Source organism: Oculina patagonica, chromosome 5 (assembly GCF_052425735.1).
Source record: "Oculina patagonica isolate OP01 chromosome 5, crgOcupat, whole genome shotgun sequence".
NCBI lineage: Eukaryota > Metazoa > Cnidaria > Anthozoa > Scleractinia > Oculinidae > Oculina > Oculina patagonica.
In genome coordinates, this window is record NC_135762.1 from 27,453,259 (window position 1) to 27,467,421 (window position 14,163).

Genomic DNA, 14,163 nt, shown 5'->3' on the forward strand with positions numbered 1-14,163 from the left:
ACATCCCATTTTAAGTAGTGTTTGCCTTCCGTAAATTCAAATTCTGTAACACTCGAGTCCAGAAAATGTCGAGGAAGCACAGTGGATGAGTCGGAAAGCGTTAAACTAGGACACCCGATTTCACTAACTTTTACAAATTTATTGTATTTTTACAAATATAGACTGTCTTCACAGATCGCAGGCTTTGTTCAGCTACAACTGTTTGTCAATCGATCGATTGATCAATCAGCAATCAATCAATCATTCAATAAAACAATCAATCAATCAATCAATCAATCAATCAATCAATCAACTAGCCAATAAACCAAAGCGTGACCAACGTCCATATTTATATTCCTCTTACAATATGAATACAGTAGAACCCCGAAACTCGAACTCTGAAGGGAAACGAAAAAAGTTGAGAGCAGTATTATCGGGTGATTGAATTTCAATTTTCCTAGTTAATTATTGATAGTTTACTGATTCTCAGCACTTCAGTATAAGGTTAGTGAAATAAAATCTAGTCAGAAACCTCACGATCAAAATTCCGCTGAAGGGGAAAAGGCCAAAAGATGAAGAGAAGGATATGAGGCAGAGCGAGACCAGAACGGGCAAGGGAAATGGAGTAGTTTGAGTTAGCGGGGTTTGAGTTATCGAGTTCGAGTTACTGGGGTTCTACTGTCATTATGATTATGAATATTAAAACATTACTAAACAACTAGAGGATTATACGGACCGCTATGTTCTTCAAAGGCATCACATTGTGAAGTTAAGAAGAAACGTTTTTTGAACAAGTGGTATACTTAACATGTATCCACCCTCAACTCAAACTAGAGGGCTGAGGGCGACAGTCGAACCTTCAGACGTACCTTCAGCAACGAACAATTGCCGTAGACGGAAGACTCTATCCCGTAATCTTATCTACATACAAACACTTCATTTTTATATAACTTTCCATAGGCGGACACCTTTCCTTATTGGACACTTCTTTGTCTCGTGGGCATCCGCTCACTGGAGATTCTACCTCAATTTACAGCCTTGTTGTATTATATTTTGATCGATTCCCTCCTCTAATTCGGACGGTGTAGTACTCGGGGTTTGTTCTCTCAAGAACATCTTCACAATCAAGCTGTTCACAATCCAGGTCATCTGTACCTTCGATTACACTGCTTTCTTCATCTTCTACTTCGCAAATTACGTCTTGAGGCGTTGTTCGAACTCGATCCAAATGTGAATCTGTTCCTCCCAAATTGATATACGCCCTTCCGGTCCTTGCTAAAAATTCATGTAAGATGTTTGCTAACTCAGAAAAAGTGGGCCTCGCTTCGGCGTCTAGCTGCCAGCACGCTTTCATGACCTCGTATACGTCATCGGAGCATTGAGTTGGTTTCTTCATGCGATAGCCAATCATAAGCTTTCTCGCTAACAGTCTTGCCGGGATACCCGGATAAGGGCATTCGCCAATCGAGATAATTTCCCACAGCAGTACCCCAAAGGACCATACATCAGACTTGGTGGTGTAAATATGGAATCTTATTGACTCGGGTGCCATCCATTTTACCGGAAGTCTGCCAGCAGTTGTGGTCTTCGTGTAAACACCCTCCAATTGTACATCGCGCGCGAGCCCAAAATCCGTCACTTTTGCGATTTTGTCTTCAGTCAGTAACACATTCCTTGCAGCTAAATCTCGATGAACTAGGTTCAAACTGCTAAGATAATTCATTCCGTTTGAAACATCCTTGGCAATTTTTAACAGTTCCCGTTCGTTAAGTGAAGATGCAATGTTTACATAGTGAGGATTTTGACACCTGCTGTTTCTAAGGAAAGCCAACAGGTTCCCGCCAGAAACCAGCTCCGTCACTAAATACAGCGGTCCGTCCACGGAGCATGCTCCCAAGAGACTGACGATATTAGGATGGCTTCCGGCTTGCTTCATGATTGACAGTTCTGCCATCAAGTCTTTGTAGTCATGGCGATCCGCGCCTGGCTTTAAAGTCTTCACTGCCACTTTTGTCGTCCCTTCATCTAAAAAGAAAACCAGTTTAGTTATAGAGCGGTTTTCACTTGAGTGTCGAAAGTAATTTGCGTTTGCTTTGGTTTTGCATCACTACGCTTAGTGATTAGCTTAAAAATCTCGCGCCATCTCCTTAGCCAATCAGAAGTAAAACCAAAACCAATCGCGACTCTCTCACGCACATTTTCCCGCGCTTCGTGCCTTCGACATGTATTTGCTTCGAGTTTTGATTGGCTGGCTAGATTGTCTGTGTCCTTTGTGATTGGCCAGAGTAATTACTTTGGTTTTGGTTTTACTACACTCAATTGAAAACTGCTCTAACACATTTCCCCGTGGTTATTTTTTAATTAGCTGACAGTGTTATTATAGTAACCGATCGAGGACCCTATTCACTCAGAACCACCCAGTCAAATATCCCGCTTCCATTCCCTACCTATTAAAGAAAGGCTCTCCCAGGGGTTTCAGGGAATAAGGGCGCATGGCCATAAAATAACTGGGAACAAGGAAACAAAAGCAAAATAAAGCTGGGAACACGGGAACAAAAGCTGTGTTTCTGGTATTTTGGGGGACAAGGGAACACAAGGAAAATTTTTTGGGAACAAGAAAACATGGACCTCGCCCCCTGTGAGCCCCTCGCATAAGGTGTTTAGAAAAAGACGAGTCTTGGCGCTCACGCTGAAGTGATAAATGTACAGCGGATTTTTAAAAATATTTTATAAACCGGAAACTCCTATGTGTTTCTGATATACGTTTCTTTTTATTCGTTTCCCATGCATCACGTAGTAAACACGCTAGCAACATGGGTCATGAGAAGGACCTTCTGAAAGATAACAATTTTTCAACTTTTTACACAACACGCAATGCCAAAAAAGTTTACAGACAGCTAAATGCACCAAAGACGAAGAAAGAATCAAACGATTCATTCTGCCCCACCTGATGCATATTTAAGCCCCCTTTACTTAGCTAGAACAAGATTCCCGATTGCTGCTCAGCTCCTGAAGATAACAAGACGTCGTAAAAAACAAGCAAAAATAGTATTCACATCAACTTCGATGAATAGTTGAGCGACGCTAATTACCTGAATCCAGAACACCTTCCTTTACAACGCCAAAGGCTCCTTCTCCAATGGTCCTGAAAGTGTGTAACTTTTCTCGGGGAATTTCCCACTCGTCCGCTCTTGTAGATTCCTCTGTAAATTAAAAAAACGATACACAGTGTATAATCTTTTTTTTATTTTTTCTTTTTTTCTTTACGAGCGAGTCTTACAAATGTGCGAGGTAGCAAGGCGTGCGAGGCAGTTGCAGCGAGGCATGCGAGGCGAGGCAACGAGGCGTGCGAGGCATGCGAGGAAGAAATCCCTACTCCAAATAAAAAGGAAAAAAAAAACTAAAAATAAATAAAGGGAAACGGAGGGGGGTAAGCAAACTGAAGCTCCATTTGGACATTATTAATGGCCAATATTTTGTCTCCGGAATGGTATTGCACCTTAGCTGGAGGTCGCACTTTTTGAAGACCCCTCTGACCGAGCAGTTACTGATTGAACGACGATCTAGAGTTTTACCCTGCTTATCGAGGTTTTTGTCTAGTGCTATATATTGTGAATCTTAAGACCATTGCTCACCATTAGAGTTCTCAGTAGCTCAGTGGTTAGAGCATCCGACTAGTGTACGGGAGGGCGAGGGTTCAAAAACCCCAAAATTGGCCAGACCAACACTCAGGTTAAAATACTAAAAATTGGAATAATACCATGGTTAACTAAGTAACCCAAATTTGGACATATGAGTATGATTAAAATTCCGAAAATTTGGCCCAGTAATTTGATTTTTAGTTTGTGTTTAAGTCTGCGTAGTATTGTAAGGTTTATTAACTGTATTGTTGTAAGTGTTAATTTATTTAGGAAGCTAATATAAAAAAAAAAATAATCGTATTTAGAGTTATATCTAAATTAGTCTCTGGGGAGAAAGGGGTCGTACCATTTTAGAAGAAATTTTGCCTTTTTTCTTCGGGGTCGGCGCTTTTTATTTTTTTGGCTTTTTTTCCCACCCCCCCCCGGTTCTGGGGGGGGCCCGGCCCGCCGGGGGGGGGGGGAGATTTTAATTCGAGCACCAGACCAGACCAACACCCAGGGAATAATTTAGGAGAATGTGCTGCCTTTGGAATGACATCTGCAAATGGTTATAGACATTTAGTCTTCTCGGATATAGCACGATAAACCGTAGGTCCCGTCCCCTGCATCTTCTCTGTCACGGTTCAGTAGGGGACGTTAAAGAACCCACATCACCGTTCGAAAAGAGATGGGACTCTCCGCGCTGATTGTGTTCTGGCCTGAAGGGTTGGTTCTTCACCTGGGTTCAGAGACCTCTTTGCGCCTTTCCCTCTTGGACATAAGGCCAAGTAAAAAAATATTTCTCGTCCCCGCCCGCTTCTTTTTTGGGGGGCCTTTTTTTTTTTTTTTTTTTTTTTTTTTGGGAAGTTGGAAACAAAAAAAAAGGGGTTTTATTTTATATAAAATAATTTTTTTTTTTTTTTTTTTAAAAAATCGCCCGGGGGGATTTTTATTAAGGAAAAAAAAAAAAAAAAAAAAAAAAAAAAAAAAAATTTTAAAAAAAAATTTTTTTTTCTAAGAAAAATTGCAATAAACAAACATATAAAACTCTTACCTTGTGTAAAAGCAGTATTAGTGAATCCCAACTCGTGAATTTTATACAGGTCCACATATCGCCTAGTAGACTGCTGTCTCTTTCTTCTCCTATCCGTAGATTTCTTCGCTTCTTTTATCCTTTGGATTCTTTTGGGAACGACACAAAAAATTAACGTGCAGACGAGAGCAACAAACATCGCAGTAGAAAGCGTGGCGGTAACTATAGCGACGGTCTTTTGGTGCTTGATTGAATGACAGGTCACTCCGTCTCCACGGTAACCATTACTACAAACACATAGAAATGAGCCTTCGGTGTTGATGCAGTCAGATTGGATATTGCAGACATTATGCGCGTGCGCACACTCGTCAATGTCCGTGCAGTTGAGAAATCCGTTGCCTTGGTAACCGCTTTTACAGACACATAGTAAACTGAAGTTTGAGTAGGTGAGATAAGCATTGTCCACACAAACCTCGGAGATGTTGGAACAAAAACACTTCCCTTGCGAAGAACTACACATTATTTCGTATGACACGATGCTACTGGTGTCGTTGACTTGACAGGTGTCAAAACATGATGGCCCCGCCCACTTGTTAACGCAATTGCACGTGCTCCCTCCAGGAACGCAAATGAACGAGCTTTGACAGTATTCACATGAGCAGCTTAAATCTGCGATGTTTAAACTCATGAGAGGCCTTCCATTCAATGTTTTTGGATATTCACATTTTACTTGTGACCTGTCGTGTGTGGTGTTTTGATAACGATCTTCACTAAGCCATTCTTTAAGCCATAGCAAGTCACAATTGCAGTCCAGAGGATTGTGATCAAGGTAAATTCTCAAATCAGGCAAGATTTCCTTGAGTTGTATACCATGTAATACTCGAATGTTTGAAAAGCTCAGGTTTAGGAATTGTAAAGCACGCAAACGAGCAAAAATCTCCAAAGAAATAAATTCTATCGGATTGCTACTAAGATCGAGGCTAACTAAGCCCTTCAATGGCTTGATAACCTCTTTTGGCACAAAAGTTAGATTATTATGAGCAAGGAATAAGCTTTTTAAGTACAATGAATTAGAAAAAGATTCAGATTCGAGACAGCTGATTCCGTTAAAATCAAGCTTCAGTGTTCGCAATGACGTAAGTTTATTGAAATGAACCTGCGAAGATTTTACGGAGCTTATTTCTAGCCAGGTCAAGATATGTTAAGCGTTGTAAACCTGTGAACGCTCCTTGGTCAATTATGGAGATTTCATTCTCGCTCAAATCAAGATAAATTAGTGACATTAGATTCTGGAAAGATCCATTCTGTAATCGAGAAATCCGATTTCGATTAAGATACAGTTTCAATAAATTTTTCAGTCCTTGAAATATTCCTGAGGGAAGATCATAAAGTTTATTGCTTCCCAAATTCAGCGTTTTCATCATGACGTTGCTTTGAAAACTTTCTTCTCTAATACGCGAAATGTTGTTTTTTTCGATCATCAGTTCTTTAAGACATCGAATCCTCTTCATTTCTTGAATATTTAGTGTAGGAATCGCGTTGTAGCTGAGCACAAGTTTTCCAGTATTTATTGGCAAATTTGTTGGGAATTCGGTCAGGTTTCTCGCCGAACAATTAACCGCAACCAAGGGAATGTCGAAATTTCCACCAAGTATACATGATGAAGTACAATAGTTTGATATGACACTACACCCAGTAGAATGAAATGGCACATGTCCTTCATGGGCATCCAACATTTGCTGCGAAATGATGTGAAGTAAATTAAATAGAGGGAATACAACCGCACAATAGAAGCTCCTCATTTCGGCATCACCGGCTCAGTTTGCAAGATACTGCTGGTTATAACTCCGCCAAGAAGACTTCACATGATCTGGGCGTAGATCTCTCTTTAAACATGGCCAGAAATATCTCTCTGAAACTCTGCTTGAAAATTAACGCGGCGTTATTTCTCCTTTGAAAAACGAACAATGAACAGATTCAAATTTCGTTTTACAGTCCCGGACATTTGTCACAAAAAGCGCGAACTTGAGGACTGCCAGAAAGATTTCGCGTGCGATCGTTTTCGCGCGCATACAAAGAAAACGCAATTTTCCCTTTCGTTTCATGTATTCCGCGGGGAAACTAGTAATTAAAGGAATTTGCGCAACCCAATTGCTAGTTGTCGGCTTTGTCACTTCCTGATTCGAATGAAGGTAGTTTTTTACGGATCAGAACGCACGCAAAATGATTGCTGTTTTACTACACAGTCTCTCTTTTTAAGAGAGCTTTCTGAGCGCGCAAGTCACAATTGTTTTTATTTAGGCAGTGACAAACTTACAAAAAAAAAAGAGCGCCAAAACTGGTATTTTTCCTAGACAACCTCATTTTTACGCAATAATAAAAATACATCCATATAGCTTTCTGTTCGCTTGGGGGTAGCTATATAATTTGTTCGCCTCAAGCACCTTTCAAGTGTTGTGAAATGGTTATTTTAATTGGTTAAAGTACTAATGAGATGAAATTAGGACAAATTAAAAACGTTTAAACATTAAATGATAACGCTCCTGTCACAAAAGGAAGACCGTTGCAGATAATGAATGCGTCACCAAGCTTATTAACTGCATAAAGTATACGCGACTGATATCACTGTTATTTTTTGGTATTTGCATATAGAAGCATCGTTTGTAAAGTGTAAAGAAATACAAGGAAATTACTTTTAATGCGCAATTGATAGCCGATCTAAGTAGCCGGTTTATTCAAAATGTTATTATCAGTACTCGCTTAAACTCCGCTGTCCGAACAACGAGGGTCTTGATTTTTACTCCCGAGAACCAGCGCCTTGACAGCCTGGGACGAGAGTGGCCGCGCGAGCTTGGTACTTTCTCATTTTAAGGTGCGGGGGACACCTTAGGCTCATCATTATTATTTATTTAAAGCGTATGACGAGTACAACGTCCATCGACAACTTTACGAGATATTTATGATGGAGAAAAATTTGGGCGGGCGGTTTTTTTAAAAATTTTTTTTTTTTTTTTTTTTTTTTTTAAAATTTTTTTTTTTTTTTTTTTTTTTTTTTTTTTTTTTTTTTTTTTTTTTTCTTAACACAGGGGAAGAGAAAATGGGCAATTTATCACAGCTAGCCCGATAGTGCGGCTGAAATTTTTTTTCTGTAAACCAGTAAACACTTATCAGTTAACAGAGTCCGATCCAACTGTCGTTAAATTTGATGCCATGGCAACCTGAAATAAAGTGTATTTGGTGAAGGTTTTTATTTTTTATGTCTAATCGACAAAAGAAACATTTTTTGAAAATTTAAAAGATCTGTAGGTAGGGTTCAGAGCCACCTTAAATGTAGCTGCGATAGAATGCCGAAGACCGGGAGATTTAAACTATTACGGGCCACCTTTTGGGTAATGAGATTTCCCCATTCCCCAATCTAATACCCAGATTCCAACAGTTTGTCGCTAGGCTTTTCATTTCTGGGTACAAGATGGCTATGTGTTCTCCGAAACAGTACCACCCTCCCGCCCACAATCTTCTGGATCGGGCATTCCGGGAAAGGCCCTGGGGACGAGATTGAGATGCAGGGTGTGGTCAGGGGCAAGTTCAACAAAATAACTTAGCATTCCCTTCAAGAATGAAGTCAAGCAAGATAATATTAAATCAGAGCCATTTTAATGTTTCATCCCCACTGAGCTAAGCATAGCTTCCACTTTGTACCCAACCCCACTCCTTAGGGACGGACCATTTTTCGGGGGGGGAGAAATTTTCTTTGCAAACTTGTCGCGCCCGCAACGAATCCACTATTTTTTTACAATTTTTGTCGCCCTGCAACTTTTTTTATTTTTTTATCCCCCCTCCCCCCTCCAAAAAAATAATGGTCCGTCCCTTAGGCCTTTCAATTGCTCCTTCCCTTCCCCAGCAGTCACTAATACAACAGGTCATGGAAATCAATATCTGCTCAAATGAGGTATTAAATTCTACGAACAGCTATGATTGATAAACAGCTGGCAAGCAGACTTTCTTTGCTTGAGGAATAACTAGGGAAGGGGTTAGGGGTTAGTAGTTCAATCACCAGAGCAGGGAGCTTGCTTTCTGGCTAGCTGAACTTGATGACATTCTTATATCATGCCACTCAATAAAAAGTGCAGCCCTTGTTTGAGACCAGTCCAGTGAGTTTTATTGAAAAGATTGTTTTGTTCACAAACTCGTGTCTGAAATTCAAATTAAACTAAACCCAACAATGAAAAGTAATATTCTATTTACTTACGTTTATATTACTTAAAATCAAATGAATGTCAAGCTATGTTTTTGCCAATAACCTGGTTAAAGATGTGCTTTTGGCCATCTACCTGTAAGTGTTTAACTGTGTGAACTAAATGCTAAGCAGGTTTTACACCAATGAAACTACAAGCTGGGTGGTATACACAGTGTATACCAACACAGTGTATTCTATGAATTAACAATTTTCACAGGGAACCCATAATGGCTGTTGGAAGAGACAGAAAAAAAAATGTCCACAACAAAACGTGGAAAGGTCACTGGGCAACATTCAAGAAGTTCTTATTGATCTGTGCTCTTTAACGAAATCCAATAACCAATATGGGTTCCTTGTGGACCGAACACATTAATTAACAAAACACTTAATTAACTCATCTTTCCACTCACTTTCTTTGAGAAATTATTTGTAACCATACCATCAGTATATTATACCTTTTAACGACCAAAAAATTGCATAATTTTTCAAAAAAGAAAAACAAAACAATAATAAAAAAATTAAACTCAAAACATTGTTTAGGAGTTGCTCACTACCTTATTGTAGTTGACAACTGAATTCAAAATTCTAACTATCAAAATATACTTTTGACACTTTTAATGAGTTGAAAGAGCTACCTAAATCAATGCCACATGAATGAATGAATGCAATCATGTTCACTGAGTCGAATATTGTATTTTGAAGCATTATAATTTTCTGAAAAACTACTTTCTCTTATTTACTCCTTGTCTACTTAGTATAAAAAATTATGTAAGATATAATCTTGTATTTCTTATAGATTCTCCAGTCAAATTTAACGACACTTTCAATAATTTCAACACCTTTGAGAATATCAAGTTTTGGAATAAACTACATTTTCAATGTATTTGACTTTATCAAACAGTAAATGAGAACCAAAATTTACAAAATTCCCTATTTGTATTGAGTAAATATTGCAATAATCAGTTTTCAACTTAGTACAAACCAAGATATTATAATTCAAACACAATAACTTCTTTTTTAATTAATCACCTAACAAATAAGGTGAGTTTACCCTTTTTGAATGCCACTCTGGGGCATTCAGTTGCTATGTTAACAATGGTTGAAAAACAAAACAAACAAAAAACAGTGAATATAAACCATTGGTCAAAATTTCAAATTCTCAATTTGTACTCATTTTGAAAACTACTCAACATTTAACACTGGTACTACACTGCTAAACTTGTAATAAAGGTGGCGACATCCGTCTACATAGAGTACAAGAGGGCTTTTTGCCATTCTCAAGAGGAAACGGACACCACACTTTGCGCATCATGAAATTAACCAGAAAGACCAAAAATATTCCTCCCACTGCGTCAACGCCATAATGGTGATTTGAATAAAGAGCAGCCCACGTAATCCACACAACATGAAACATGGCAAACTTTTCGTTAATCCAAGGTCCACTTACTAATATCACGGCAGGCCATGCAACATGCAGTGAAGGAAATGCTCCAAACGGTAATGGAGAAGCAGCGTAGATTCCGTGAAAGAACGGAAATCCAAGAACTGCATCAAGTCTATGAAATCCAGCTTCATTAGCTGCTGCCTTGAGAACGTCTCCGTTTGGACTAAACACAACAGAGTCTACGTACCAAGGTGGCGCTGTAGGAAACAGGAATTGGATTATGGTTGCGACGAGATTCACCCAGCCAGCACACCAAAGAAAAGGGAACACTCCACGAATGCTGCGATTGCTGACAACTTTGAAGAATATAAAAAGGAACGGAAGGGCAAAGTGAAATAAATATGGCACAGCGGCAACACAGTCCAGAGCAGGATGCGCAAATTTTGCCAGCATCTGATGTGGAAAACAGTGAAAAACTAATACTTCCATCCATGGCAGGAATGTATGATTTGGTTTTGTCACTTTTCCAAGTCCTAAGAATGTCCGAAGATGAGAATAATTTGAATAAACTAGAAGATATGCCAAAAAAGGGATGGCGGCAAGCCCTGTATCCTTGAAAGGAACCTTCTTTATCTTTCTTGGTAGTTCTTCAAACCAGGATGTTAATTCAGCCTATTGGAAAGAAACAATATGAATTCTGTTAGAGGTGTAAACCTTGAAGCATGTCTTCAAACAGGGAATAAAATAATTATTAACCGTTTAAACCTAACAGGGACAAAGAATCGTCTATTATTATCATTTTCTTGGAAATACTGTACTATTTCTCCTAGGTTAAGCATCTCCCCTCAATTAAGTGCCCTCTTGAAATAAGCAATTCAGTTACATATGTAGGTGAGAGCAGGGTGAACACAATACCCAAAGGTGATCTATTAGGCCTGGTTCACACTAGTGACATAACGACATAAAGAAAAGTTCAGTTTTTTCCTTATGTTGTTATCCTTATGTCATTATGTTCCAACTATGTTGTTATGTTAAGTTGTACACACTGGTAACATAAAACATCAATGCGAGGTGTTTTTTGCATTCGCGTGACCTTGTCGTTATGTTGCTAGTGTGAACCAGGCCTTAGCAATACAGTCAACTCTGGTTATAAGGGACATTCTCGGTGAATTGTTAATAGTGTCCGAAATAATGAGAGTCGTTATAGCGAGGTGTGGGGAAAAAGTGTCGTTATTTACATTAAACAATATAGACTATGACGAGCTTATCAACAGTGAAACTGCTGAGCAAACATTGGGAATGGAGGATGTGGGCTTGATCTTTCCTTGAGAGTCTGAAGGGAAAAGGCCAAGCTGAATTGAAAGTACACTTACTGAAGGGATTGATGCAAAAATAAAAAGTAGCGTTTCCCATGTGATGTATAAATGTTGTTTTTTTGATGCAGTATGCTACAAAGAGTTCCCTGTGATTGGCAACAACATATATATTTTATATCATAAAATTGAAACAAAAAACAAAAAATCACTTGACAATATTTGGATTTGGGATGCTTCAGCTCTGACCAAGCAAATCATAACAAGCATAAGACCTCAGTGTTCTTGCTTGTTTTGTCCAGAACAAACAGATTTTTTCATGGTTAACAATTTACAAATTTTATTGGCAAATACCCGGGAATTTCTAATTTTGTACTGTGAAGGGATGGCTTTTTCAAAGAGAGGCAATCTTCACAAGTAGATATCAATATTATAAAACCCAGATATAGTGGTTGAGTTTCTTCACAGATGCAAGAAGAGGACATTTTACATCTCCCAGGTCTTGCAATATCAAATTACAGGGCAATATTTTTCAGCTTATTTTCTCTACAAACTCTGTTGGCAGCTTATAACTGCTTATCTAACCAAGAAATAACACTTTTTCCAACTCCTAGAGAGGTAAGATGGTTTAAAGATGATTTCCAGTCCGTCTCGATCGGGTTTTTTTTTTTTTTTTTTTTTTTTTTTTTTTGGTTTTTTTTTTCTTTTTTTTTTTTTTTTTTTTTTTTTTTTTTTTTTAAAAATTTTTTTTTTTTTTTTTTTTTTTTAAATTGGAACTTTATAGCGAGAATGACGGAATCACAGGAAACACGTGAAAATTGATATGCCGTGACCTTTGAGGCAATTTCACAAGTACTGCACGTTCTGCAAAGTACACTTCTCGATGAATTCCTCACGAAATGAAGCTAAAAGCACTTCAAAGGGCGAAATTGATTCACTGCAAAATATTTTACCGCACCTCAGCGGTTGATTAAAATATCACAAGGATTGTTTGCTTTATCAAATGCAAATGAAACTTGGTCTCTACATGCCACCTCCCCAACTCGGCACGCAAACTCCATTGCTCCACATTGCGCAAACACAACATTAGAGAAAGCGTGTGTGGGCAGCTAAATGCTCTTCGAAAACGATTGAAAGAGTTATATTTAACTTTCTAGCCGGGGAAACGGGAAAAATACAAGCGCCTTAGGTAATCAATTATTCAAGAAACGCCTGAATAAATTGTACGCTTCATTAGCATCAGCAAAAAGCTCTTAAAACAAACCAAATACCAGCGAAGGAACCCTATTCAAAACAATGAAATGTACAACGGAAATCAGCATTTTGTTTTGAATGAACACGCGATTCAAACAAAATGTACAAGCTGAAAACGAAATTCATTCAGAGCTTGGACGGAAAAGTCCGCAAACTTGCACCAACCACAACGTACTAGAGTTCAATCGTCAAATCATCTAATGTCGAAAACAGTTCCACCTCGTGCACATACCTGCTTCGTTTCCCAATATAGTTCAAAAGCTTCTTTCAGAGATCTTGCAAAGCGGTTCCAAGAAATCAGAATCTGCAAATAAAAGAATATGAAAACAGTGTAAAAACTACAGGCAAGATTACTGAGATCTACAGAGCATCGCCGACAGATTTCCGCGGAACTTTGTATACAGTAAAGGCACACGGGAGGTCACTACGATAAATACAAATAAATTACCCTTCCAGTTTTGTCGTGAATGATGAGGTCCTTATCCCCTCTAAAATGCTTTCCAGTCCGTCCAGTCATTGTGGACACCAGTCAAATTATTTTCCGGTTTGAAATGTTTATCGTCCTTGAAGCAGCTAGTCGGTTAACCACGCGAACTCCTGAAAGGAAAGCGCGCCAACGCTCGAACTAAATCCTCCAACGATATCTCTTGTAAAACAGATCCAGCTATCAAGAATACTGCTATCTTGCCATTGTTCCTTTCCAAGATGTCCAAAACGAACGATCTTTTCTCGATTATGTGCAACAAATTCCGCTCTCTGTAGCCGGTTTTGCGGTTAGTGACAGCAAAGTTGTGAAATGCAATCAACAATATGGCGTTCGTCGAGCGGGCGTGTCGCGATTGACCGACCAAACGAAGTTAAATTTAGCTGTTCAACTTTCACTCCAGTTCGTGGAGATAAGGATTCTTCGGTTGACAAAAGGCTTAAAAATAGTTTACTTCTTGTATAATGGAGTTTCTTGCAAGGATTAGCGTGTTTTGAATGAGTAGAGTAACTTATCGTTACACACTGCTCACACACTCCATTTCAGAAGAGTGTTGAAAAGAGGGAGTAAACTGTAGCATGCTGGGAAATAACGTTTGTTACCATAACGATAGCGCAAAGTCCAACGGAAACGTCATCGATATCTTTGTCCTCGCCGTACCGGAAATCGTTGGCACATGACAGGGGCATGAAAAACCAACATCAATAATCTTAAGTATTCCCCCAAGAGAATTTCGAAATAATTATTGGGATTTTTGAACAATTACGTGATTTCTCGGCCGTCACGTTTCGGATTAGCTTCACATTTCCTTCATGCGGTCTTTCGTCCGCTTTCGCACGAAATAAATATATTTTAATCT

General features: G+C 38.8%; 2 protein-coding genes across 2 annotated transcripts; both read right to left on the bottom strand.

The window, feature by feature from the left end:
• Positions 1–977: 977 nt before the first annotated feature.
• Positions 978–5,320, bottom strand: LOC144654115 (fibroblast growth factor receptor 1-like). The gene is made up of 3 exons (XM_078514216.1): positions 4,654–5,320; positions 3,072–3,182; positions 978–2,004 (listed from the first exon to the last, which is right to left on the bottom strand). Exons 1-3 carry the CDS (start codon positions 5,318–5,320, stop codon positions 1,010–1,012), a joined length of 1,773 nt encoding a protein of 590 aa, XP_078370342.1. The 3' UTR covers positions 978–1,009.
• A 3,445-nt stretch (positions 5,321–8,765) lies between these two features.
• On the bottom strand, positions 8,766–13,869 carry LOC144654383 (uncharacterized). The gene is made up of 3 exons (XM_078514524.1): positions 13,269–13,869; positions 13,053–13,124; positions 8,766–10,925 (listed from the first exon to the last, which is right to left on the bottom strand). Exons 1-3 carry the CDS (start codon positions 13,335–13,337, stop codon positions 10,083–10,085), a joined length of 984 nt encoding a protein of 327 aa, XP_078370650.1. The 5' UTR covers positions 13,338–13,869; the 3' UTR covers positions 8,766–10,082.
• Positions 13,870–14,163: the final 294 nt, after the last annotated feature.